The sequence below is a fragment of the Loxodonta africana genome, chromosome 13, assembly GCF_030014295.1.
Source record: "Loxodonta africana isolate mLoxAfr1 chromosome 13, mLoxAfr1.hap2, whole genome shotgun sequence".
NCBI lineage: Eukaryota > Metazoa > Chordata > Mammalia > Proboscidea > Elephantidae > Loxodonta > Loxodonta africana.
The window spans coordinates 55407290-55430964 of NC_087354.1; the positions used below are offsets into that span (position 1 = coordinate 55407290).

The following is a 23675-nucleotide window of genomic DNA, read 5'->3' on the forward strand; positions in this document are numbered from 1 at the left end:
CTTCAGTTTAGAAACAGTGGCTGCTAAGATGGTAAAAAATTTATCTCAGGGTAAAAAAAAAAAAAAACAACTTCATTTTATCCATATATTTTTATACCTTATGGCTCTACTATTTCAACTATTACTTTTGTAATGAAAATGTACAGTCCAGCATTGGGGATAGTGAGCTGGTTTCTAATTACACTTAGGACTCCTTGCTCTTGATAAAGCATTAAGTAGCCTTTGTTTGTCAAATATTGCCCCACTACAATTTTTTTTTTTTTTACTTAGTACATTTAAGATGATGTCCTATGCAAAGCTTCCTCGTCCACCCAGGAAAGGGAAAGTTTGGAATAGTTGCCTTGCACTAACCCACCCACTGATGTCAAGTTGATTCCAACTCACAGCGACCCCATCGGACAGACCACAAGTGCCCCAGAGGGTTTCCAAGGAGCAGCTGGTAGATTCAAACCACTGACCTTTTGATTAACAGATGAGCTCTTAACCACTGTGCCACCAGGACCCCTCCCTTGCATAAGCGAATATATTCTTTTAAATTAAAAACAAAGTTTTTCAAAGATATCTGCAGTGTATAATTGGTACCTTTTTTTTCCCCCTGAAAGGAAATAGGTAAAGCAGTTTCTGGAGATTTTATTTATTAGTGTGAACATAAATTTCCCACCAATGTTCTTTTCAGGCCTAAATTGTCTTTAAAAGGATTCTAATGTTTTTACTTCATTGTGAAATGTCACTAGGCCTGTCATGGTGTCCACCTTTCAGCACTGATACATTCATGCTCAACCTTTTTAACACTATAAAGTTAAAAAAAAAAAAAGAAAAAAAAAACCTGCTAAAACACCTGACGTCAGCATTAGAGCTAGCCATTAAAAAGGAAAATTAAACTTGGGGCTGGACAAGCTGTTACTGCGTCTCTGTGACATCAGAGCTTCAGTTCTGTGATGTGCTGGTGATAAGCAAACATTTTTTGTTGAGCGAAATCTTGTAGTCCTGCGACGAAACACACAACTGCTGAGGGACGTGTTAAACCCCAACGTGCGTCAAGATGATTCGGATTTTTTTGCAGTTTTGGTTGGTTTTGTTCTTAATCATGTTTCAGTAACTGGTATCCTTCCTTGGCTCAATCATCAAAGTAAATTAAAAGTGAAGTGTTTGAAGAAAATGATCCTTGGCTAGGGTTGTCTTTTGAAAAATGCCGTCCTTCCTCTATGCTGGGCTGGTGGCCAGCTGTCTGACGGGGCTCTCACAGGCCTCTAGCACAGTGGCCGGCCCGGGGAAGGCCCCCTCGTGCCTGTTCGCCAGGGCCTGTTGCTGAACGCCTTCACGTGGATTGGATCAGAGTGTGGCCTGTTACAGTCAAGGCAGACATCCACACTTACCAAGTACGACACACGAGGTCAGCTTTATCAGAGATCACTTGCACAGACAGCTCCACAGGGAGGCCGGTCATTGTCGCCTGCTATACCACCTAACTTTTGTCAATGAAGCTGCCTGTTGTTTTCTCCAGAACAAGTCTGTTTCCTCATCCTCTCCCTGAGGGCCTGCTGTTCCTGCCCCCACCCTTTTAACTTCATCATTTCCGCTGCCTCTTCCCCTCCCTAATACAATATACCCTCCTTTTCCCTCAATAAAATTAAGCTGACAGCTATCCTTTTTTGCCCCTCTATCCAGATACTTAACTTTCTTTGCACATTTATCCAAAAATACTTTCTTCTTCTGCACCCCTGAGCTTCCGAACATTCTCAACAGGAAGTTCCCGAGATAAGTAAAGCTGTATCACAGGACTTCCTTTTACGTGCAGGGTGAACTGCTCTTCTCGGCCTCAGAAATGGGGTGCAAGGGAGACATACACCCTCTGACCGTCCCCCGAATCCCACGCTGTCAGTTGTCTCAGAAAATACAGTCATTTGGGCAGGCATTTGAGCGTTGACAGTGAATCATAGAGGTATGAATAAAGCTTGGTTGTCAAAACCAAGTGTGTAGCGGTTCCAAAGCGTCTGCCATTAGAATGCAGCAAGGCAGCTGTCAGCTGTTTTCTTGTAATTAAACAGCCAATGAGCAGCTAATTAAGACGTATGTGTATACAGGAGTGGAAGTGGGTCTGTTAATGAACTGTAGGAATCAATTCATTAAGTGGAAATTGTCAAAAGACCAAACATCAGATCAGCATTTCAGCCCGTGCTTCACTGAGAAGAAGCCCCAAGCAGGCAGGGCGCCCCTAGGAGCACGACCTCTGAGCAGCTTCCCCCACGTCCCCTGCTCAGCAGCCCGCCGGCCCGCGCTCCTGGACAAAAGCATTAATAACCCCGATAGGACATGCCAGGTATATTTCAAAGCTTTTTATCAAGTAGACCTAGACCCTGAAAGTGGTTGCCTACGTATGTGTTGTTGTTAGATGCTGTCACGTCGGTTCCGACTCATAGCGACCCTGTGTACAACCGAAGGAGACACTGCCTGGTCCTGCACCACCCTTACAATTGCTGCCATGCTTGAGCCCACTGTTGGAGTCACTGTGTCAGTCCACCTCGCTGGGAGTCTTCCTTTCGGAAACCTGGTATCTGGTGCAGCGTGAAGATACCATCTCCTGCAACACGTGTCGGAGCGTTATATGGAACTCTGACTACAGAACTGCGAAGGGTTTTCTTGTTTTTTTGTGTTGTTTTTTCTTGTGTATGTATTTTGTTACTTGTTTATCTGTGTGATCCACCCCACGTGGTTGTCTGAAAACTGTTTTTGGTCATGCATCAGGAAGTGTGTGGCCTTTGGAATACCTGTTATTGTTGTTGGGTGCTGTTGCATTGCTTCTGACTCCTAGTGACCCTACAGGACGGAGCAGAACTGCTCCCTAGGGTTTCCTAGGCTGTAGTCTGTGCAGGAGCAGATGGCCAGGTCTTTCTCTTGTGGAGCGGCTGGTGGTTTCCAACCGCCGACCTTTCAGTTAGCTGCCGAGTACTTAACCTTCGCACCACCAGGGCTCCTTTTGGAATATGGAGGATTTCAGAATTCAAATTCTGACACATCTCCTTACCTGCTATGTGACTTTGAACACCTGCCTTAACCTCACTCAACTGCATTCAGTTTTACTTATAAAACAGATATTAAAATACCTACTTTGCAGGGCAGTTGTGAATTTCGGATCAATAATGTTTGCAAAGTGCCCTGCACGGTGCCTGGTGTGGAATAGGTTCTCAGCATATGAGTGTCACCACTGTTTTTTATTTAATTTTTTACTGTGCTTTAGGTGAGAGTTTACAGAGCAAAGAGGTTTTCCGTTCACTTGTTTTACACTAAGTATTCCACGGCACCGACTGCATTCCCCACACTGTGTCAGCACTCTCCCTGTTCCCACTCTGGGTTCCCCGATTCCTTTTCATCTGGATTTCCTACGCCTTCCTGCTGTTCATCTTTGCTTTGGGGCAAATGTTGCCCTTTCGATCTTGGATAATTGATTGTTGTAAGGAACATGTCCGTCCTCTCAGGTGTTGCTGTTTATTTTGTGAGCCTGTCTGTGGTTTGGCCGAAAGGTAGTCTTCACCACGTTTTTTTTTTCACCACCATCATTTTTTTCCTCTGGCCATTCATTCAACAAGTGTTTGCTGACTCCTCTGAGTGCTGGGTTAGCTACTGGAAACAGAGACAGCAACAAGGCAGTCAAAGAGGGAGTCAAAGTGATGAAGAAGATAATGAAAACAAATAGAGGTTAAACACAGAAGTGTGTTGGGTCCACAGCCATGCAGTCATAATACATCAAGGTAAAGGTCGTGAGAAGGAAAAGTAATACAGGGCTTTCAGGGTACACTGGAGTCCCTGGGGTGCAAATGGTTAATGCATTCAACTGCTAACCCAAAGGTTGACAGTTTGTTGTCCATCCTGAGGCTCCTCAGAAGAAAGACCTGGCAATCTACTTCCAAAAAATAAGCCACTGAAAACCCTGTGGAGCACAGTTCTACTCTGACACACGTGAGGTTGCCGTGAGCCAAAGGCAACTCAACAGCAACTGATTAGTTAAGGGTGTACATGAGATGGGTTCCCCAACCAGCCTTGGGAGGGACATGGCCAGAAAAGGTTCCCAAAGGTGTAAACAATAAACAGAACAATAAAGCAAGCCCTGCTTCATACCGTTGGCCAATTTCTGTGATGTAAATTCTCCCACCAACTGGCCAGTTTCAGGCATTACCATTGTTCAGATATAACTGATGTAAATAACCTCCAGAACATAGATAATAGTAAAATAATAATAAAAATAATTATGTAATAGTTTCATTGAAATAGCAAGTGATGAGTTGTAAATATTTGCTTCTAACAATTTATTTCATTGTAAGTTTATTCAAGTTGATTTTTAATAACGACGATGTGTAACAGTCAGCGCACAAAATTCCTGGAATTTTTAGCAGTCAGTTATTGTAAGCAGTGTATGCCTTCTCCGGCACACCATTGCCTTGGTCCTGGTCCCAGGGAGCTCCAATCCAAGGGGGTCAATAACAATTTCACAGGTTTAAAAAAAGAAAGTATTAGGCAATAGAATTTTCCAGAAAAAGAAAGGCACAGATCAGAAATAAAACTCAGAGAAGGTCACTTTCAAATAAGGGAGGAGACAGAGGAGGAGTTTTCTCTGGGACAGCAGATGTGAGACAGAAGGGTGTGCAGAAGTCCGCGTGTCAGGAAACCGAAACCACGTGACGTCAGGTCAGTGTTTGCTGGTTCAGTACTTATGTGAGAGGGCGCTAGACTGAAAATCAGGACAGTGGAGTCAGAGTCCCAGCACTCACCAAACCAACCGTGGAAACTTAACAAGTCTCTTAACGTTCTGAGCTTCATTGTTGTTATCTGCAGAATCGGAAAACTAGAGCAGGTCAACAGGAGGGAGGCAAATAGGTATTTTTTTTTTTCTCTTTTGACCCACAAAAATGACAATTTCATATTGTTCAAACTAATACGTATGACTAGGCTAGGTTCCCAAAGATTGCAGTTCAGTAGCTCTGAGGTATATGTAAAAAACCAAACCAAACCTGTTGCCATCAAGTCGATTCAGACTGATGGTGACCCTTAAGAGCTCCACGGGGTGATTCTGGTACGCCATTTGTTTGAGACCTGGTGAACCTGATATTCTCTCAAGGTCTCCAAGCTCTACTGGTCTGTGTTTTTATTATTCAAATCAACTGTTTGCAATAACCGCATGTTAATACCACTATGCTGCCACTAGGTGGTGGTAGTGTGCCACAGTCACAGTATTTCCTACCCTGAAATTCATCATATTGGCTCCATGCTCAAGCCCACCATGTTTATAATTACACGGCTCCATGTATTTTGACATGTATAATAAGTGAACTTTTACAAAAGCCAAAGAAGTAATTCATTAGCTCATCTTTCAGAAATAATAAAACTCCAAAATTGCGTGCGTAGTATCTTTCCCAGCTAACTCAGGCACAGCACTTTCTTCTTTATACATACCTCCTCCAGTCCACCCAAGACTCCACACACTGACTCATGCTCTTGGGCTCCCTGTGTGGCCTCGCACCCTTCGGGCCCCTGCGAGCGTGTTCTCAGCTCATCTCTGGGTGGGACCTTCTCTAAGATGGCTCCCCAGTCAGTCAAGATCCCAACTCTGCACTCACAAGCATGCTTACCTCCAGGTTTCTATCTCTCTCCCTCTTCCTTCTCTCTCTTCTAATTCCAGTCCCTCACGTGTGTCCTTTAGCTTTTAGTATTTTATATGTGGGACTTCCAAATGCTGACACCTTTGAGGAATCACAAGGAATGCTAAAAAGAAGGATTAAAAAAAAGGGGAGGGGGGAGGCCAAGCCCTCATCCTGTCAAACTGCAAAGCTCAGGGTTTGTGAATCACAGAGGCCTCACCCTGGCTCTTCCTTTTCCGCTCTCACCTTAGAACCCCACTTGACCCCTCCCATCTGTTACTGGATAGCTCTTCTTGTGGGCATGACTCTGCTTCGTCCAAGAGAGAGAAAGAGCCCCTCTCAAGTCTTTAGTGTGCCACTCTCAGAACTTTTTTAGCAGTTAACCAAAAGATAAGCAGTTCGAATCCTTGGAAACCCTAGGGGGCAGTTCACTCTGTCCTATATGAGTCAGAATCGACTTGACGGCAATGGGTTTGGGTTTTGGTTGCTCAGGGACTCAATGGAGGAGTAAATGGTATGGGAAAGAGTAAGGAGTGCCTCCTTGCTTCCTTTCCCGAAACCTTTAGAGCTTTGACATCTGAATTAGTGTACCCATAACCAAACCCAAGCCTGTCAAGTCAATTCTCACTCATAGCAACCTTCTGCCCTATAGGGTTTCCAAGACTGTAAATCTTTACAGAAGTAGACTGCCATATCTTTCTCCCCAGGAGTGGCTGGTGGGTCTGAACCGCTGATCTTTCAATTAGCAGCCAAGTGCTTTAACCACTGTGCTACCAGTGCTCCTGAAGTTAGTGTAGTCCTCTGCAGAGTAGGTATCTCGGAAGCCAGGTGACAGCTCCATCCACAGCGCTGTTAGTCAGAACACACGTGGAATGCCTCTCGTGGGCTCGCTGTTCCAGTGTATGGCACCATCACTCCGGCACCTTTCATGATAGTGACGCTGTGTCCTTGAGGTGAAAAATGAGCAAGTCGTTTAGAAATAAGTGTGGTGAACCAAAGTGGCCATAATACTTCTGGTCAGAAATGAGGAGAAATTATGAAATCATGAGACTGGTTTTATCCTGTGACTCCTAACCTGGTTCAGGAGGCAGGTGTGGAAAATGTCTGGGCAGTGGCAATATGGGCCAGCTAACGGAGCTAATAGAAGGGAAAACGCTAACTTCAGAGTAAATCTGTTTTGTTACTTTCTTCTGTGTGCTTTGTTTACTTTTGACAGCTGCCCTCTGACCATGCAACCAAAGCAGAGTCCGTTCAACATATAAGGGAAATAAACAAACCAAAGGGGTAAGGGTGTGGGCTTGGGAATTATACTATGTGAGTTCACATCCTGGCTTCACCCTCTGAGCAAGTCGCTGTGCCTCACTCGGTCTTAACTTCCTCAACTTTAACAAAAGGGCGATGGTAGCACCTCCCTCCTATGGCAGCTGTGAAGATTAAATACCATGACCTACATTAAGCCCGTGGTGCCTAGCATATAGTGAGCACTCATCGAGATTCCTGTATTGTCGTCATTATCATCACCGTTATGCCTTCTCAGAGTTTCCTTGTGGCAGAGCACGCTAGAGGTTAGTTATGGCCTCTGTGCTAACGTTCCGGAACTTTCTTGGTGGTAGTTTGAAGTTGTTGTTGTTGTCATAGCAACCTCAGGTACAACAGAACAAAACACTGCCCGGTCCTGTGCCGTGCCCACAGTAGTTGTTGTGCTCGAGCCCATTGTTGGACCCACTGTGTCAATCCATCTCACTGAGGGCCTTCCTCTTTTCCACTGATCCCGTACTTTCCCAAGCATGATGTCCTTCTCCAGGGGCTGATCCCTCCTGACAACATGTCCAAAGTATATAAAACATAGTCACCATCCTTGCTTCTAAGGAGCATTCTGGTTGTACTTCTTCCAAGACAGATTTGTTCGTTCTTTTGGCAGTCCGTGGTATATTCAATATTCTTCGCCACCACCACAATTCAAAGGCGTCAACTCTTCTTCGGTCTTCCTTACTCATTGTCCAGCTTTCGCATGCATATGATGCGATTGAAAATACTGTGGCTTGGGTCAGGCGCAAGTTTGATGTTAGTCTGAGTTTAATATGTGGAAACTAAAAAGCAGAACCCTTTTCATTAACAACCCAACCGTCATTCAAGAGCCATGTCTAGTTCTTGGTTTCAGATTCTTTAAAGAAAAATCCTCTTCTCAGGAGAGGATCCTGAGAAGAAATACAAAGGGTGGAAAAGAATCCAGAAAGAAGGGTGATAGAGGCTGCAATTTGGTCTGCAGAAGAGCTATCTGAGAGATGGCTTAGAACCCCCAAGTACTGTATATAGCTCCACTGAAGGAAAAGAGTATTCAGACATTTTCCGTATTCAGTGACCCTAGAACAAAATGGAGCCCTGGTGGTGCAGTGGTTAAGCATTCAGCTGCTAACCAAAAGGTCGGCAGTTCAAATCCCCCAGCTGCTCCTTAGAAACCCTGTGAGAACAAAATAGAATTGGCTTAATGTAAAGCAAGCAAAATTCAAGGTCAGCTAAAAGAAAAGCAAATAAATTCCAGATCCCAGGCCCCTCTATATACAGGCAGCGATGATAAGCTCAGAGGGAAAGAGTGGTGGTAGCTTCTCAAGAAAGAGATTAACACCTTTTGGCTTGGACAAAAATTATGCATCAAGTGAATACCTGGACAGATGAGCGCCTGGTGTTTCTAAGGATTATCTGCCCGTTACCGTTTATATTTTCTTGACTTCTGTCCACTCAGCCCCAAGGAAAGCTCTACTTCTTCTCACTTTATTTTCAAAGGAGGAAAAAACAAATAAGTAAACAACCAACCAAACAAAAAACACTGCTTTAGATATTTTGGGAAGAGAGAGATTGCTTCACGGAGGTGGCCAGACTTGAGTTTGGGTAGATTTAAAGTAGAGTGGAGACAGCCTGAGACCCTGGGCTCCCACCTTCTTGCCCCTGGTGAGGTTAGCAAGCAACCTGGCTGAGAGAGAGGTCATCCCAAAGAGAGAAAACCATCACAGGCTGGTTTTTAAAAGGAGAGAACTGAGAACTAAGGTCATATATACCAACTTGGTCCACGAACACCCCCAACCATCACAAGAGAAAACAGGTGCTCTAGATTGTTCTTCCCTTGCAATTCACATACCCTTCTGCCTGCATATTGCTCTGTGCTTTAGAAAGATCAGAAAACACAAGTCAACAAAAGGAAAATTAAAATAACCCATAGTGTAACCAGCCAGAGCCATTTTGGGGTATAACTTCGAACTTTCTTCTATGTTAAATGTGTACATTTTTTAAGAGTTGAATTTCATTTTTTAGTGTGCTTTTCTTACTCAGCTGTATATTTTTATCGCCATTCTACATCAATAATTGTATTTCTGAAATGCCCTTTTTAATGGTTGCCTAATATTCCACTGTATAAGTACACACTAGGACTCTACCAATTCACTAGTGTTAGACATCTGGGATCCTTTTCACAGTTTTAATATTACAAGTAGTGCTGATGAACATACTTGTAGTTAAGGATTGAGACTAGTTAAACGTTTGCACCATTGCTGATATTTCTTTAAGATATGTTCCCTAAAGAATAATTGCTGCTTCAAGGGATCAGCATGTTTTTAAGGATTTTGATACAACTGCCAGATTGGCCCCCAGACAGATCTTTGGGTGGGAGAGCACCCTTGTCTGTGTGCCACCACTCTGTCAGTTCTTCAGGATTTACCTTTCCCTCTCCACTCCTGCCCTTAAAGATTTGAAGATGATAAAAACCGAAACCAAACCCACTGCCAGCGAGTCAATTCTGACTCATGGCGACCCTAAAGGACAGAACAGAACTGCCCCAAAGGGTTTCCGAGGAGTGCCTGGTGGATTCAGACAGCTGACCTTTTAGTTAGCTGGTGGTGCAGCAGCTGGTGGGTTCAAGCCGCTGACCTTTCGTTTTGGTTAGCAGCTGAGCACTTAACCACTGTGCCACCGGGGCTCCCTATATGTAACACATTTGCCAATTCACCATTGTTCACTTGTACAGTTCAGTGACACTAATTACATTAGTCATGCTGTGGAGCCATTGCCAGGTTTTCCATCACCATCAGGATTGTTTAAATCTTTAAGGGCCACAATTTGAGCACGTGGTATTTCCAAAGTGTCACAGCTGGACGAGTATGCCCAATTTGATCCATGCACCAAGGTAACCCCTCCAGCTGCCATCTGCCTGTCATGGACAGTAGATACTGACTTGAAGAGTATGAGACCCTCACAGGGTGGTGGGTTTAAGTGGATTGGTAGATTCCAGAATGCCCCAAAGTCCAGCTGCCCTGGGGTGGTACAGCTTCACTTTCCTTACCTCTGGACATCTCAGGGAAGTGTTTTGTGTTTACTTTACTAAACGTATTGTGGGGATGAAAGTCCCTTTCTGTTGTTCCAGCAAGCACATTGCCTTTGATCATCAGAAGCCAAGAACAGGGGCCTGCCCCATGCCTTTCACAGAGGCGCATGTCTGTGGAAGTTAAAGAAAGTTTTGTGTGTGCAAGGGATTAGGCTCTGGGGATCAATTTTACTGAAGGAAAAAGAAGTGACTTTAATTTCATTAATGGTCTCTTAGATGATTCTGCTACAAGTTTAATTCAACATTAAATATTAATGCTGCTGCGTGCTTAGTACACTGCCTCTAGTAGCCTACAGCTCAAACTGACACTAACCTGTTTTATATTTTATAACTGAATCACAGGGCTTTTTCAGGAGGAGTCAGCAAAGCAACGCCACCTATTCCTGTCCTCGGCAGAAGAACTGTTTGATTGACCGGACCAGTCGGAACCGCTGCCAGCACTGTCGATTGCAGAAGTGCCTTGCCGTGGGGATGTCTCGAGATGGTGAGCACTCACCCACAGCTAGCGTTTTACCGTAGTGTGCACTTGCCTTGTTTTTAGGGTCAGGGTTGCAAAAGTGCCTCCTGGAACATGGACCCAGATCTGCCAAAACACACTTCTTTTCACCCTCTCAAAGCCTCCTCTGCCGCATTGTGAATTTCACCACAGTGGCTCCCTGCACTGTTGCTGGGAGCCAGCTGAGTGGCTGCTGGGAGGGAGTGGAGGAAGAAGTGTCTGGTGGTCAGAACACCGTTAGTTTTTTGGTGGTTAAGACACTACAAGTGCAGGAACTGATTGAAAGTAGTGTCATGTGAGGGCCTTAGTCTTCCTAAGGGCATTTCCCCCAGGCTGAAGCATCTCCCACAAACCACTGCTTGTCATCACTTGCTTTACGCGGCCAAGCCTATTGGCACTTGGGATGAGTTAGCTTTTATGCTAACTGGATATTTTGAATCTCGTGCCAAAGTCAAATATTTGTACATACAGAATATGTGAAAATAGTGCAGAACTTGGCGACCAACGTTCTTTTCATTAAACGCAGATATTTTAAGAAATAGAGAGCATCTCCCGTCCAGTTACAAAGCATTTCACTATCTTCCTGGAAAACCAAAATGCTTTGAGTAACGAGCACCAGATTTCAAGACAGTTATTCTTATACGTTGAAACTGAGCAGAAAGTACAGTGGGTACATTTTAAGGACTTTTCCAAAAATATCGGCTGGGTCTTGTAATACTCCCCTTTGAAGGGAACATCTATACCAATGGGGTTCCTTCTGAAAGTACCAGCCCATGGAAAAATACTTCTGGATGCTGGGCAAGCATTCTGAAAGTTGGCCTTCCCATAATCCAATGTTCTTAGGGCCTGTGGACCCTCCAGGGCACCGATTATGACATCCTTAAGTAGCGGTACACGGGGTGGCCTCTCAGAATGTGTAAGGAACAAAAAGTGAAGTTTTTGGCATTGGAAGATGTGAATCACAGAACTCCCACCATGTTCTTAGACACTCCTGTGATACGCAGCTGCGCAGACTTCATCTTTCCATAGCGCTCCGCTGACAAAATTATATGTATCTTTTATGAAGTTGTACATTAAAATCCCAAGTTGTGTGTACATTTTCTCAAGAACTCATCTTTTCATTTGATTTATGTGATCATGTGATTACTGTTGTTGATATTTGGGGTGAGGCAAAGTTTAAAGCACAGTCGCACAGTCTCCATAGAACACGTTTCACCTGTGGGTATGAAGCCCCTTGCGTGAGCTAGAGTATTCTTTCAAAAAAAAAAAAAAGTGCTTTTAGGATGCCTTCTGGAAATTTTTGCATACAATAAATAGCACAAGTTGTTGTGGGCTTGGAGTGAGTTTGGGGGTTTATAAAATTATGGCCCTAAATTCAGAGTTCACATCAGCCTGATTGCTATCTAGCCATTCCCACCCAGGTGTGTCTCTGTTACCTGAGTTGTAAAATGTGAAAACTGACCGGTCTTCCAGCTCACTGTTCCCTGTGTAAGGGGACAGCAAGTCCTGCTTGGTGTGAAAGAACCCACCAACTGGCCAGTGCCTGGGTCCAACCTCACTCCCATCTCTCCCACCTCCTGCTCCTAGACCTATAGCTACCTTGATGGTCAAGTGGATTAATTCAGGTATCAACATAACCACAATCAATTAGAAGAATTAAGTCCCTCCTGCAGAGGCGTTACCTGTGTACTGTATTTTTACCCAAATAACGTGCCTTCTACATTTGTTTGCCAACCACGCCCTTTGCACACAAGATATTTTTGTTAGCACGCTGTGATAATTTTATTTTTATACAATCATACCATTGGAAACTTGTTGCCGTGGAGTCGATTTTAACTCATAGCAACCCTATAGGACAGAGTGGAACTGCCCCATAGAGTTTCCAGGGAGCGGCTGGTGGATTCCAACTGCAGACCTTTGGTTTACAGCTGTAGTTCTTAACCACTGCACTACGAGGGCCCCTTTTTTTACAATATGAAAAAAAAAATTTGACATAACAATGCCTATGAAAATACCTTGCAGAGGGAGGGTGCAATTGGCAATCATAGTTTTTTCTCAATGATCTGGGTGTTTCAGGAGAAATCATTTGGGACCCTAAATGAGCTAGAAATTACTACAGTCGTTGCCCTGGGCTAAATAAGGGGACATATCCCATGGAGAGCTATGGTGGCTGGCACAGTGGTTAAGAGCTTGGCTGCTAACCAAAAAGGTCAGCAGTTCAAATCCACCGGCCACTCCTTGGAGACCCTATGGGGTGGTTCTACTCTGTCCTATAGGGTCACTATGATTCGGAATCAACTTGACAGCAACAGGCTTGGTTTTGGGTTTGGTATCCCAAGGAGAAGCACTGCAACCACAAATTCACCCAACAGATATTATCAGAGCTTGGCCTTTCCAAAATCCTGATGTTCTTTTACTTGAGGCTAAATGAGAGCAACAAAAATTGGCATTTAGCAGGAGAAAAGTGGGGTGCAGAACTCAAATTCTAGTAAGAAGACCACACTTAATCGTCTGATGGAGACTAGAGGAACCCCCGAAGACATGTCCCCTGGACCCTCTGTTAACCCAAAACTAAAACCATTCCCAAAGCCAACTCTTCAGACAAGGATTAAACTGCACTAAAAGACATAAAATGATACTTGTAAAGAGTGTGCTTCTTAGTTCAAGTAGATACACAAGACTAAACGGGCAGCTCCTGTCTGGTAGCAAGATGAGAAGGCAGAAAGGGACAGGAGCTGGTTGAATGGACACGGGAAATCCAGGGTGGAAAGGAGGAGTGTGCTGTCACATTATAGGGAAAGGAACTAGGGTCACATAACAATGTGTGTATAAATTTTTGTATGAGAAACTAACTTGAGCTGTAAACTTTCACCTAAAGCACAATAAAAATAAAATTAAATTTCTTAAAAAACTGGCATTTAAAGAAGGGCCCAACAGTTTCACAGGGGCTACCGTGACCCTTGAGCTGGGGAGGTCTTCTTAAGTCAGGTGGATTCAGGGATATAATTCAGGGGGTTACGAAAGCCTAGCTCTGTCTCTTTGGACCTCTCAGTAAAGCCCCAATATCGGCCATTTGACTGGGAAGAAACTCTTTGGAATGTACAGAATAGTGAACTAAATGAAAGTTGGGTTTGCTGGTTTTACCTCACTTGTTGCTGTTGCTTGGTGCCATCGAGCCAGTTCAGACTCATAGCAACCCTATAGTACAGAGTAGAACTGCCCCATAGGGTTTCTAAGGAGCGGCTGGTGGATTTAAACTGCCAACCTTTTGGTTAGCAGCAGAGTTCTTAACCACTATGCCACCAGGGTTCCTATATCTCACTAACCAAACCCAGTGCAGTCCAATTGATTCTGACTCATAGCGACCCTATGGGACAGAGTAAAACCACCCCATAGGGTTTCCAAGGAGCACCTGGCGGATTCAAACTGCCAACCCTTTGGTTACCAGCCATAGCACTTAACCACTACACCACCAGGGTTTCCTATACCTCACTATCCCCCTGTAAATCTGTGCATCTCTGAGCCTTTATGTGAACACTGGGAAGAGAAAGAGGTGGTCTAGGCCAGGTGCATGTAGGGACAGCAAACGAGACTTTGAATCTGTGTTATCAGTGGCAGCCAGGAGCCTAGGAGCGTGTGACACAGACAGTTATTGTTTTGGGGCCTGTTCTACCCTGTCCTGGGTCTGTTTCTGAACCATCAGTTCTCTGGGATATGTGCTGGCTATGGTGGGTGGAGCAGCCCTGCATGGTGCAGGACTGTTTTCACCTTGGCATTCTCCTTATCTTGTGGTCATGTGGTTTTTGGTTGAGACTGTCTGAGACTTGAAGGGAAACCTTACACCTGCCAGAGAGGATAATGAAGGAAAGCACGTTGTATACAGTGTGGTTTGGCTTTTTTCTTCCAGCTGTAAAATTTGGTCGAATGTCGAAAAAGCAGAGAGACAGCTTGTACGCAGAAGTGCAGAAACACCGGATGCAGCAGCAACAGCGAGACCACCAACAGCAGCCTGGAGAGGCCGAGCCGCTGACGCCGACCTACAACATCTCGGCCAACGGGCTGACGGAACTTCACGATGACCTCAGCAACTACATCGACGGGCACACCCCTGAGGGGAGCAAGGCAGACTCTGCAGTCAGCAGCTTCTACCTGGACATACAGCCTTCCCCAGACCAATCAGGCCTGGATATCAATGGAATCAAACCAGAACCAATATGTGACTACACACCAGCATCAGGCTTCTTTCCCTACTGTTCCTTCACCAATGGAGAGACTTCCCCAACCGTGTCGATGGCAGAATTAGGTAATGGTATAGATGCTTCTATTGAGACGCTCTTCTCATGCCCTTTGAAGTAAAAAGGATATATTTGAGTTTCTGCTAAAGAGTTGAGTTATTAAAACAATACAGCTAGAAGGGAAACTCATCTTTACCCTCTGGGCCGCCCCGCAATTCCATTCTGCCCTTTTCCTTTTGACTGCCCTTTCCTATACTTTATCCAATACACGATTGACTGCTCAGTCAGAGATTGGGGAGAAAATGAACATAAGCAGCCTTCCAATTCCAGAGAAAGTTTTAACCTCAGGGAATGCCCACGTGAATCTCATTAGCTCTTTAGTTATTTTCCAGGTGTTGCCCATACCTAAGATCACAAAATGGCAGCCCACAAACTGAATCTAGTCTGTAGATAGATTTTTTTTTTTTTACCTGTGTGGAGTTATATAATTTTTGAATTGCTAAAATTTAAAACCTGGACAGTTACACCTAGGTTTTCAGCTTCTTTTGGGAGGAAAAAAAAAAAAAAATATATATATATATATATATATATATATATATATATGTAATCATCAAGTTACACAGAACCAGTGTTTGTAAATGTCAACATCCCTGGCTTAGGAAATTCAGTCTTCGATATTAGTTAGTGGCTGACGGGCTGCTAGGTGGGCCCAGCCCACTTCTCCCCTTTACATCAATTGCTCAGCCCCTACAGGCATCAGTGTTTTTCAGCCTGATGTATATTACAAATGCTAAAGGAAAATTAGCTTCTTCACTTGCCAGCATGTTTTGGTGAGGGATGCTGGTTGCAAAGTTGATGTATTTCATAGAAGACTCACCATCCAAAAAAAAAAAAAAAAAAATTATTTCCTTATTGTTGTGACATTGCTGCTGCTTGGGAGATGTGACCTAGAAATGTTGATAATACAGAGAGCAAAAAACTTTCCATTTCAAGGAAGTTATGTTAACATCCTCTGTTATATTTAATAGATTTCTAAAGACAGCACTATTATTAGAGAGACTTTGATAGGAACCTTTGCAGTTTTAGGGTTTGATCTGCTCTTCCTGGTGATTCCTCACGTAAGGTTATAATCCTTTGGGACATTTCAGTTAGCTGCTGTGGAGATGACTCAGTTGATACGACGAAGGAAGACTTCAGGCAGAAAAGAACCAGCAGGCTCTGACTCAAGCCCAGAAAGCCTCACTTCACAGAAATAACAGTTATGTTCTTTAGATGGTTTTGCCACCTCTGTACCCCATAAAACATTTCTCAGTGAAAATTTGTATTTCCAGTAAAATCTTTCTCCAAATAGAACAAATTGAATGTTCTTGACAGTTTTTACACAAGCACCTCTTTATGGGTCTAAATTTAAATCCTCAAGAGCAGGGCCATTTTAAGCCTGGTCTTTAGCCACTGAACAGCATTAGAGGTGTATCTCAGCTCTTTTGATTAACAGAGACACCTCTGAACTGGAAGCCAAGCTGAGCACAGGTAGGTTTGATTCTTTTTTTTTTTTTATCTGGAACTAGAACAAAAACCTTCCGTTTTTGTCATGAAACCTTGGTCGACTGGGCCTTGAGCAGAACTGTAATGAAAGTACAATTTTCAGAAATGAATAAGGATTTGATTGAAAGCTGACATGATACCATGAAAAATGACCTGGCACACATTGGGTTTGCTTCCACCTTATCATAAATGCTAGTGCTCCTATCCTGTTCACTTGTCAATTGTCCAACCCTGAAATAAATCCATAGAGTTCAACTGGAGTATTGTCCTGGACCATGGCACTTTGGGCTGAAAGTACACAAATGGTGGACTGGGGCCAGCAATGGCTGAGGCTGATGCACCCGGCCCCGCACACAAACCAGCCTCCTCTTCCAGTTGTCACCTCCCAGGGCGATCCGGCAGCCCTGGGCCCTCATGCTTACTCCATGTTCTTCAAAATTAAGGATTTCACACATATCGTGGCATTTTCCAGGGTGAGTAAACTTAACTCCTCCCTAGAATTAGTCCCAAACCCAAAATTAAACTAGAACTTACCAGAAAAGGATATAATTTGGCTCTAAATTCATTTACATGTACAAAATTGTTTAGGTAGCTAAGAGTAACGTAAAAGTGACCAAAGACTGCCGCTCCTTCAGAGCTCTGAAGTTCCTTGGTGTTTCCCTCTGGGGCTGTCGGCCTACTCTGTCTTCAGCTGAGGCTCTCGACTTCATTTTAGGCAAAATTTTGTCATTGTGTTTTAAACAAATGAAACCAATTATACAATTGGAAAATAAATTGTAAGTTAGCATATCTTGAGTACAATTCCATCCTTCTGTAATAGTGTCTATAGCAAGTTACTTTTAATGGAAATTCATCTGCATCGCAGGCTGGGAATTTTGGCCCTTGCTGTCCAATCAGCATGTGAATTCCACACCCCACATTGACAACCCACGTTCATTCAAAACAAAACAAAGAAAGCTAGCTGTGCTTGTTACTGTAATTGATAACTAAAGCCCTGTGTAGGGGAGACAACTGATACACTGGGCAAAGCATGAGAGAAGAAGTCAGCTTCTGTGGATTGTGGTCCTGGCTTTGCTATTGATAAGCTATGCAGCCCGTGTATAAGTCGTGTAATCTCTACAGGCTGCAGCTTCCCTTCCTATAGAATATAATGCTTAAGGGCATAGACTCAAACTCTCTGGGTCTGAATCCTGGCTCTGCCACTTGGCAGCTGTGACACTTTGGAAACGCTTCTTAACCTCACTGTGCCTCAGTTTCTTCATCTATAAAATGAAATAATATTAATACCTCTCTTCTAGGGCTCCATATACATGGAGCCTTGGTGGCGCAATGGTTAGGAGCTATAGCTGCTTACTAAAAGGTCAGCAGTTCGAATCCACCAGCCACTCCTTTGAAACCCTATGGGGCAGTTCTACTCTGTCCTATAGGGTCACTATGAGTCAGAATCGACCTGATGGCAATAGTATATTTACATACAAAAATAAAATATGGGCCAGGCACAGTAAATGCTACATGAGCGTTATTATCATCATTAAAAAAATATTCCTGTCTGTAAAATGAGGAGGGTTTGGACCAGATGATGTCAGGATTTTACAGCCAAAGTATCTGGTCCTTGGTTTTATTGAGAAGCAGTCACAGTTGAGGACGTGAAGTAACTTATGTTGGTCACAAAGTAGGGTATCAGCTGAGCTTAGACCAGAAACCAGGTCTCCTAACTTCAAGGTATTTTACTATTCCAGTCTGTTTTTCTGAGAAACCGCACTAACTTCTTAACTTTTACTCAGACTGGCCATATTCTTCTTTGCTGAAATAGAGATTTAAAATAGCATAAAACTTACAATAGCCAAATCAACTAACTGAATAGGAATCAAAGGATTTGTAGCTCTTGATGATAATGCGGCTACTGCCCTCTGCTGGTGTGTCATACACATTGCATCACTCCTTGTCTCACTTCTAATTGGCTCTCCTGAATAAAAGCTTTGGACAGGGAGGGAGCCCTGATGGTGCAGTGGTTAAGCACTTGACTGCTAACTGCTGAAGTCGGTGGTTCAAACCCACCAGGTGCTCCGGGGGAGGAAGATGTGGCAGTCTGCTTCTGCAAAGATTACAGCCTTGGAAACCCTATGGGGCACTTCATCTCTGTCCTGTAGGGTCACTATGAGTTGGAACTGACTCAGTGGCAGTGGGTTTAAAAGCTGGACACAAATAGGTGGGGGTAATGGGAACATTTTTTAAGATGCAGTGAAATAACAAGATGCTGATTGTATTAACTGGAAAAGAAGCGTAATCTGGAAGAGAATTCTATGAGCTGTCCCTATCCTCCCACCCCCGCCCCCGACAGGGCCCCTTGCTTCCTTGTAAAGACACCATTTTTTTCATATCTGCAAAAGTTGCTTTACGTTCTAGAAACTGCCTATTAAAGGGAGAGGTCTTTTATAGGAGATAGTTCACAGCCTTATTTACACGTTTATTTTTGTGCTTCTGATTCTCCATTATTTTTGTCTTTGTTCCCCTCTTCTCTTCCCAACTGTCATTGATTCTCAGACATACAATTTTCTAGCTTCTCCCTTATACTCTCTGTCTCTGTTTCTTTCCTCTAATTGTTTTCTTTTGTTTCTGCTTTATTTTCTTATGTTACTTACTTATCTATGTTGTTTTAGTGTCTGTGTGTTGCCGAGCAGGGCTGTGAAGGTTTGTAATGTTTCAGTGTCTCTAAGGAGATTCTAGTTTCAAGCTTCATCTAGGTGAGCCTGCCCTGTGTTCGGACAACAAGCCTGGTTCTGTTTGACTGAAGAAGTAACGGATTTCCAGATGAATAGGCATTCTTAACTAGTGTTCTCAGGTTTGCACTCAGTTCCATTCTTTTAAATGACTTCTCAATAATGTATTCAGGATCACAGGAATGGGGTCATTTTTTTGGTATGGTTTTATATCCACAGAATCTTGCCAATTCTTTTAAAATACTTCTTTTTTTAATCTTTCTCCTCCGTAACAACTATTGCCAACCTGCTCCCAGCTCTTGTCCCTCACATTTAGATTCCAACAGCCTTCGAACTGGTCCTCCTACCTCCAGCCTTTCCATACTTCGATCCACCAAGCCCAAAACTGCTTGTGCTATTTCCCCAGATACCATTTCCAGTACATAGCTCCCCGATGAGAATCCTGCTGATTTTTTAAATTACAAGTCCGAACTCTGACCTGACATTGAAGACCCTTGATGGTTTGAGCATTTACATCCCAGATTTCTGTTTTGTGCCCCAGCACTTTAACAAACCTGCCACGTCCCCAGTAAATGCCATGCTTGTTCTTTCACCGCCATCCCTCCTAAGTGGAACCAGCCTCCCTTCCCACACCACAGACCTCTGCCTCCCACCCTTCAGGTCCAACTCAAGTGTTCCTCTTCTGCCAAAAACAAAAAACCAAACTCATGGCTGTCAAGTTGATTCCAACTCATAGCGACCCTAAGGGACAGAGTAGGACTGCCCCATAGGGTTTCCATGGAGCAGTTGGTGGATGCAAACTGCGGACCGTTTGGTTAGCAGCCATATCTCTTAGCCACTGTGCTGCCCGAAAACAACCCCTAATTCCACGAAACCAACATTGCTCTCCTCCTTTCCTGGCGGCATCTTTTTATTTTTTTTTCTTTCTCTTCTCGTATAATTCAGCTTTATGCTTTATTATCTTTGTCTGGAATTGTCCTTCCGGTGTATCCATATACGTTCACCAGATGATAAGTTCCTGTAGAGACGTTTTTGGTGTCTATTTCTTCACTATCTTCAAAGCCCTTACAGTCACGGACTCTAATTAACTAATGTTTATATAGTGCACGCTGTGTGGCCCTCCCTGTTCTCAGTTCTCAATTCATTTAATTCTCATAAGAGCACTATGAAACCAGTACCAGTTTCCTCATTTTACAAATGAGAAATCCAAAGCACAGGGAGGTTAAGTAACTTACCCAAGATCACACAGCTAGTAAGTAGCAAAGTTGATCTTCATACTCGGGCAGTTTGGCTCCTGAGTTCATCTCTTAACCACTATGCTGTGCCTAGTCACATGGGTGTCGTTGTTAGTTGCCGTTGAGTCAGTTCCGACTCATGGTGACCCATGTGGCAGGCCCTCAGTAATGCGTGTCCCCCTCTTTGCAGGAAAAACAAAAAAAATACGTAGCCGTCATCATAAAAGAATCCCATTTTATAGTCGTCAGGAGTAACTCTTCCCAGGCCAATGTATATAGCAGGTGTGTCTTCATAAAAATGCTAGCAGAGACAGTTCCCACACATACCTAGGTCAGTAATTTTTCTTTTCCAGACATCTATGTAGGGCCCAGGACGAGGTCAAAGTCAGGAGAGCCTTTGAGGTCACCAAGCCTTATTGCACGGTCCCTGTCCTCCCTCCTCATGTCCCAAAATAGAGAAAAATTCCAAATTGTTACACTGCTTATTTAAATGCGTAAGGATCCTCAAACCTGGTTCAAGCATGTTGCATTATACTCGGAGTTTTTAAAATCAAATACAAAGTAGGGAAACACTGATGATCCAGATAAGAACCTGGTTTTTCATGTTTGTGACATCCTGCCTTTTCCTTAGAACACCTTGCACAGAATATATCTAAGTCACACCTGGAGACCTGCCAATACCTGAGAGAAGAGCTCCAGCAGATAACATGGCAGACCTTCCTCCAGGAGGAGATCGAAAACTATCAAACCAAGGTACAGTCCGAGGGCTTTTGCTTAGGGTTGAGGCAATGTTGGGAAGGGTGTGTTGATGGCGGAGAGCTGGTCAAGAGTACACAACACACTGCAGAAAGAATGTCTTCCATCAGATATCAGTTTTGAGTTTCAAAATCTTCCTCCAGAGCTGATGGTGTACTTCAGACCTTGTGTCTCACTGACATGCCAGCTTTTGAGATCTCAGGGATCGTGGGTGAATCCTACTGGGCTCATAAGTACACAGGAATATCCTTCAGTTTGTCCACACAAAAAATATACCGAATTAAGCAGCTTCCAAATGATAAATGAATGCACAGGGATCCCACTATCACCATGGTAGGTTTTAAGGTCTAGGAGCTGGAGTAAAATAATCTCAGCTTCTTGTGTCCGGAAGTTAAGGAGGAGTTTAAAGAGGGCTTTTAAAAAAGGTTTGGCAGCTATGATCACAACTCCAACCTGAACCTAGCACTCTGAGGCTGAAAAATAGTGCTGCTCCTTCCTTGCCATCTTCTAGAAAATACTCTGATCAATGAGCCACTCAAAATGGCAGAGATGGGGGAGAGCAAGATTGAAGATGGGGAACTCTTAATTGTCCATTCTGTCTTTGGTAAAAGAAAATTTGCCATTTTTCCCTGTAATTGTAGACATTCAAGGTTGGAAAGGCCCTTAGAGATTTTTTAGACTAATCCTCTCCTTCATTTTACATATATGGGAACTAAAGTCCTGGGAGGACTAAATGAGTTTCCTCGTTTTACATATGAAGACTGCTAAAGTCCCTTGGCATACGGCTGGAGAGTGAAAACATCAAGGCTATACCACATGCCTGTTGTTAGGTGCCGTTGAGTCCATTTTGACTCATAATGACCCTATGTGACAGAGTAGAACTGGCTCCACAGGGTTTTCTAGGCTATAATCTTTGCTGAAACAGGTCTCCAGGCCTTTCTCCCATAGAGCCACTGGGTGGGTTCCAAACATCAACATTTCCTTTAGCAGCCAAGTGCTTAACCATTGCACTACCAGGGCTGTGACTGCTGGCTTTTAATTCAGTGCTTATTCCACCCCATCCTATTGGTGGGAACAGCCTTAAACTAAGATTGGAGGAATGAGTGAACAACATAACAGACTCAGGTTGCCCTGTAACTAAATTGGACGGTATGTAGAAGGAATTGACCAGGACAGATTAGGGAATACCAGCACACTATGGCATTGGCCTGAGGGAGCAAGTAACACCAGCAGCCTGAGCAACAAAGGGAGGCACAAAAACAGCAAGAATAGTGAGGCATGTGATATGGGATTTCAGAGTAAGACACAGTGACGCCACTAGGGTTGGTGTCACCCAATGCGGTAACTCATGGTGTCACCCCCCCCCCCGCCACGGACCTCCTCCCGTACCAGATCATACAGAATCCTCAGTAGTGTTTTCTGTACTAATGTTACTCGTGAATCTTAATTCCTGTGTATCACTCCTCCTTTGCCTTTAATTACTACTTCATTCTCAAAAAAGTTATTGATATACTAATTACCACTATTACTAACTACCACTATATTGTAGTAAAACACCAGAAAATTTGACAAAATTAGTGACTATAAAAATACCGGCGGCAATGAAAACAACAGCGCCTGTTTGTAGCATGCAGACGAGACCAAGTGATTTGAAGCATCATTGTAATTGGGTAATGATGGCAGCTCTGACCAGAGGACATGAAAAAGTTCAAAAAGTAAATTAGCGTAGAGTTTTAGCCTTGTAGGTATATTGATAAATGTGACCTGGGCTTTTGAAAAAATATTTTTGTTGTCATAATTAACTGTGGGGATATTTTTACAAAAAATAATAAATTTCTGCAGAAACATGCCACAGAAATTTTATAGACAGTCATTTGGGTGCAGTCCACACCCCCCACACCCTCCTAGTGATGCCACTGAGAAAGACTTGCATGGATCTGAATCACAGCTCCTCTGTCTCCTAGCTGTGACCCTTCTGTGAGTTTTAGTACCTGTTCCTGTGAAACAGGAAAGTGGTCTTGTGAAAATGAAGTAAGACGAGAAGGTCGTCAAGCACCAGGCTCGTAGTAGATGCACAATAAATTTAATTGACCTTCCGTTCCTTCCCTTCCGCTAAATAAAATGGTATTATATTCCCCAGAGCAAAGCAGCATCTCCAGGGAAGGTACGACTTCGCCATTCTCAGTGGGCCAGGGCTCAAGTAACGGAACGTGTTGCTTTTCCTGGCTCTTGTGTTTTGTTTTTTCGTGTTTGTTTTCTAATCCTCTAGCCTTTTTGAATCCACTTCTAAAAAAGGATTTTTACAAGCTGGGAACAGTTGAATGAGCTGTGCCAAGGCTGTGGGTAACGTGCGTCTGGATGTTTTCTTCTTCAACAGCAGCGGGAGGTGATGTGGCAGTTATGTGCCATCAAGATTACAGAAGCAATACAGTACGTGGTGGAGTTTGCCAAACGCATCGATGGCTTTATGGAACTGTGTCAGAACGATCAAATCGTGCTTCTCAAAGCAGGTATGTGCTTTGCAGGTGAATTCTGACATTTCTTTCCTCACTTGCTTTCATTCACCTATTAAAGAAACGCTTGGTAAGGAAGATGTCAGAGATGGTTTTTCTCCAATGATAATGGCTCAGATTTCTCTTAGCAGAAACGGAGTCCTTTTTAAAGGTTTTTTGAGCTAGTT

General features: G+C 43.6%; 1 protein-coding gene across 6 annotated transcripts in view; it reads left to right on the plus strand.

The window, feature by feature from the left end:
- The window catches only part of RORA (RAR related orphan receptor A), a 380217-nt gene that overhangs the window by 337871 nt on the left and 18671 nt on the right, over positions 1-23675 (plus strand). For 3 of the 6 annotated variants that reach the window (XM_023558308.2, XM_023558310.2, XM_064267468.1), the window contains 4 exons: positions 10351-10492; positions 14412-14807; positions 20871-20992; positions 23373-23505. In XM_023558308.2, coding sequence (XP_023414076.1) covers positions 10351-10492; positions 14412-14807; positions 20871-20992; positions 23373-23505 — 793 coding nt within the window. The remainder of the gene's footprint in view (positions 1-10350; positions 10493-14411; positions 14808-20870; positions 20993-23372; positions 23506-23675) is intronic. The other 3 variants (XM_064267470.1, XM_023558307.2, XM_064267469.1) reach the window with 1 other exon arrangement.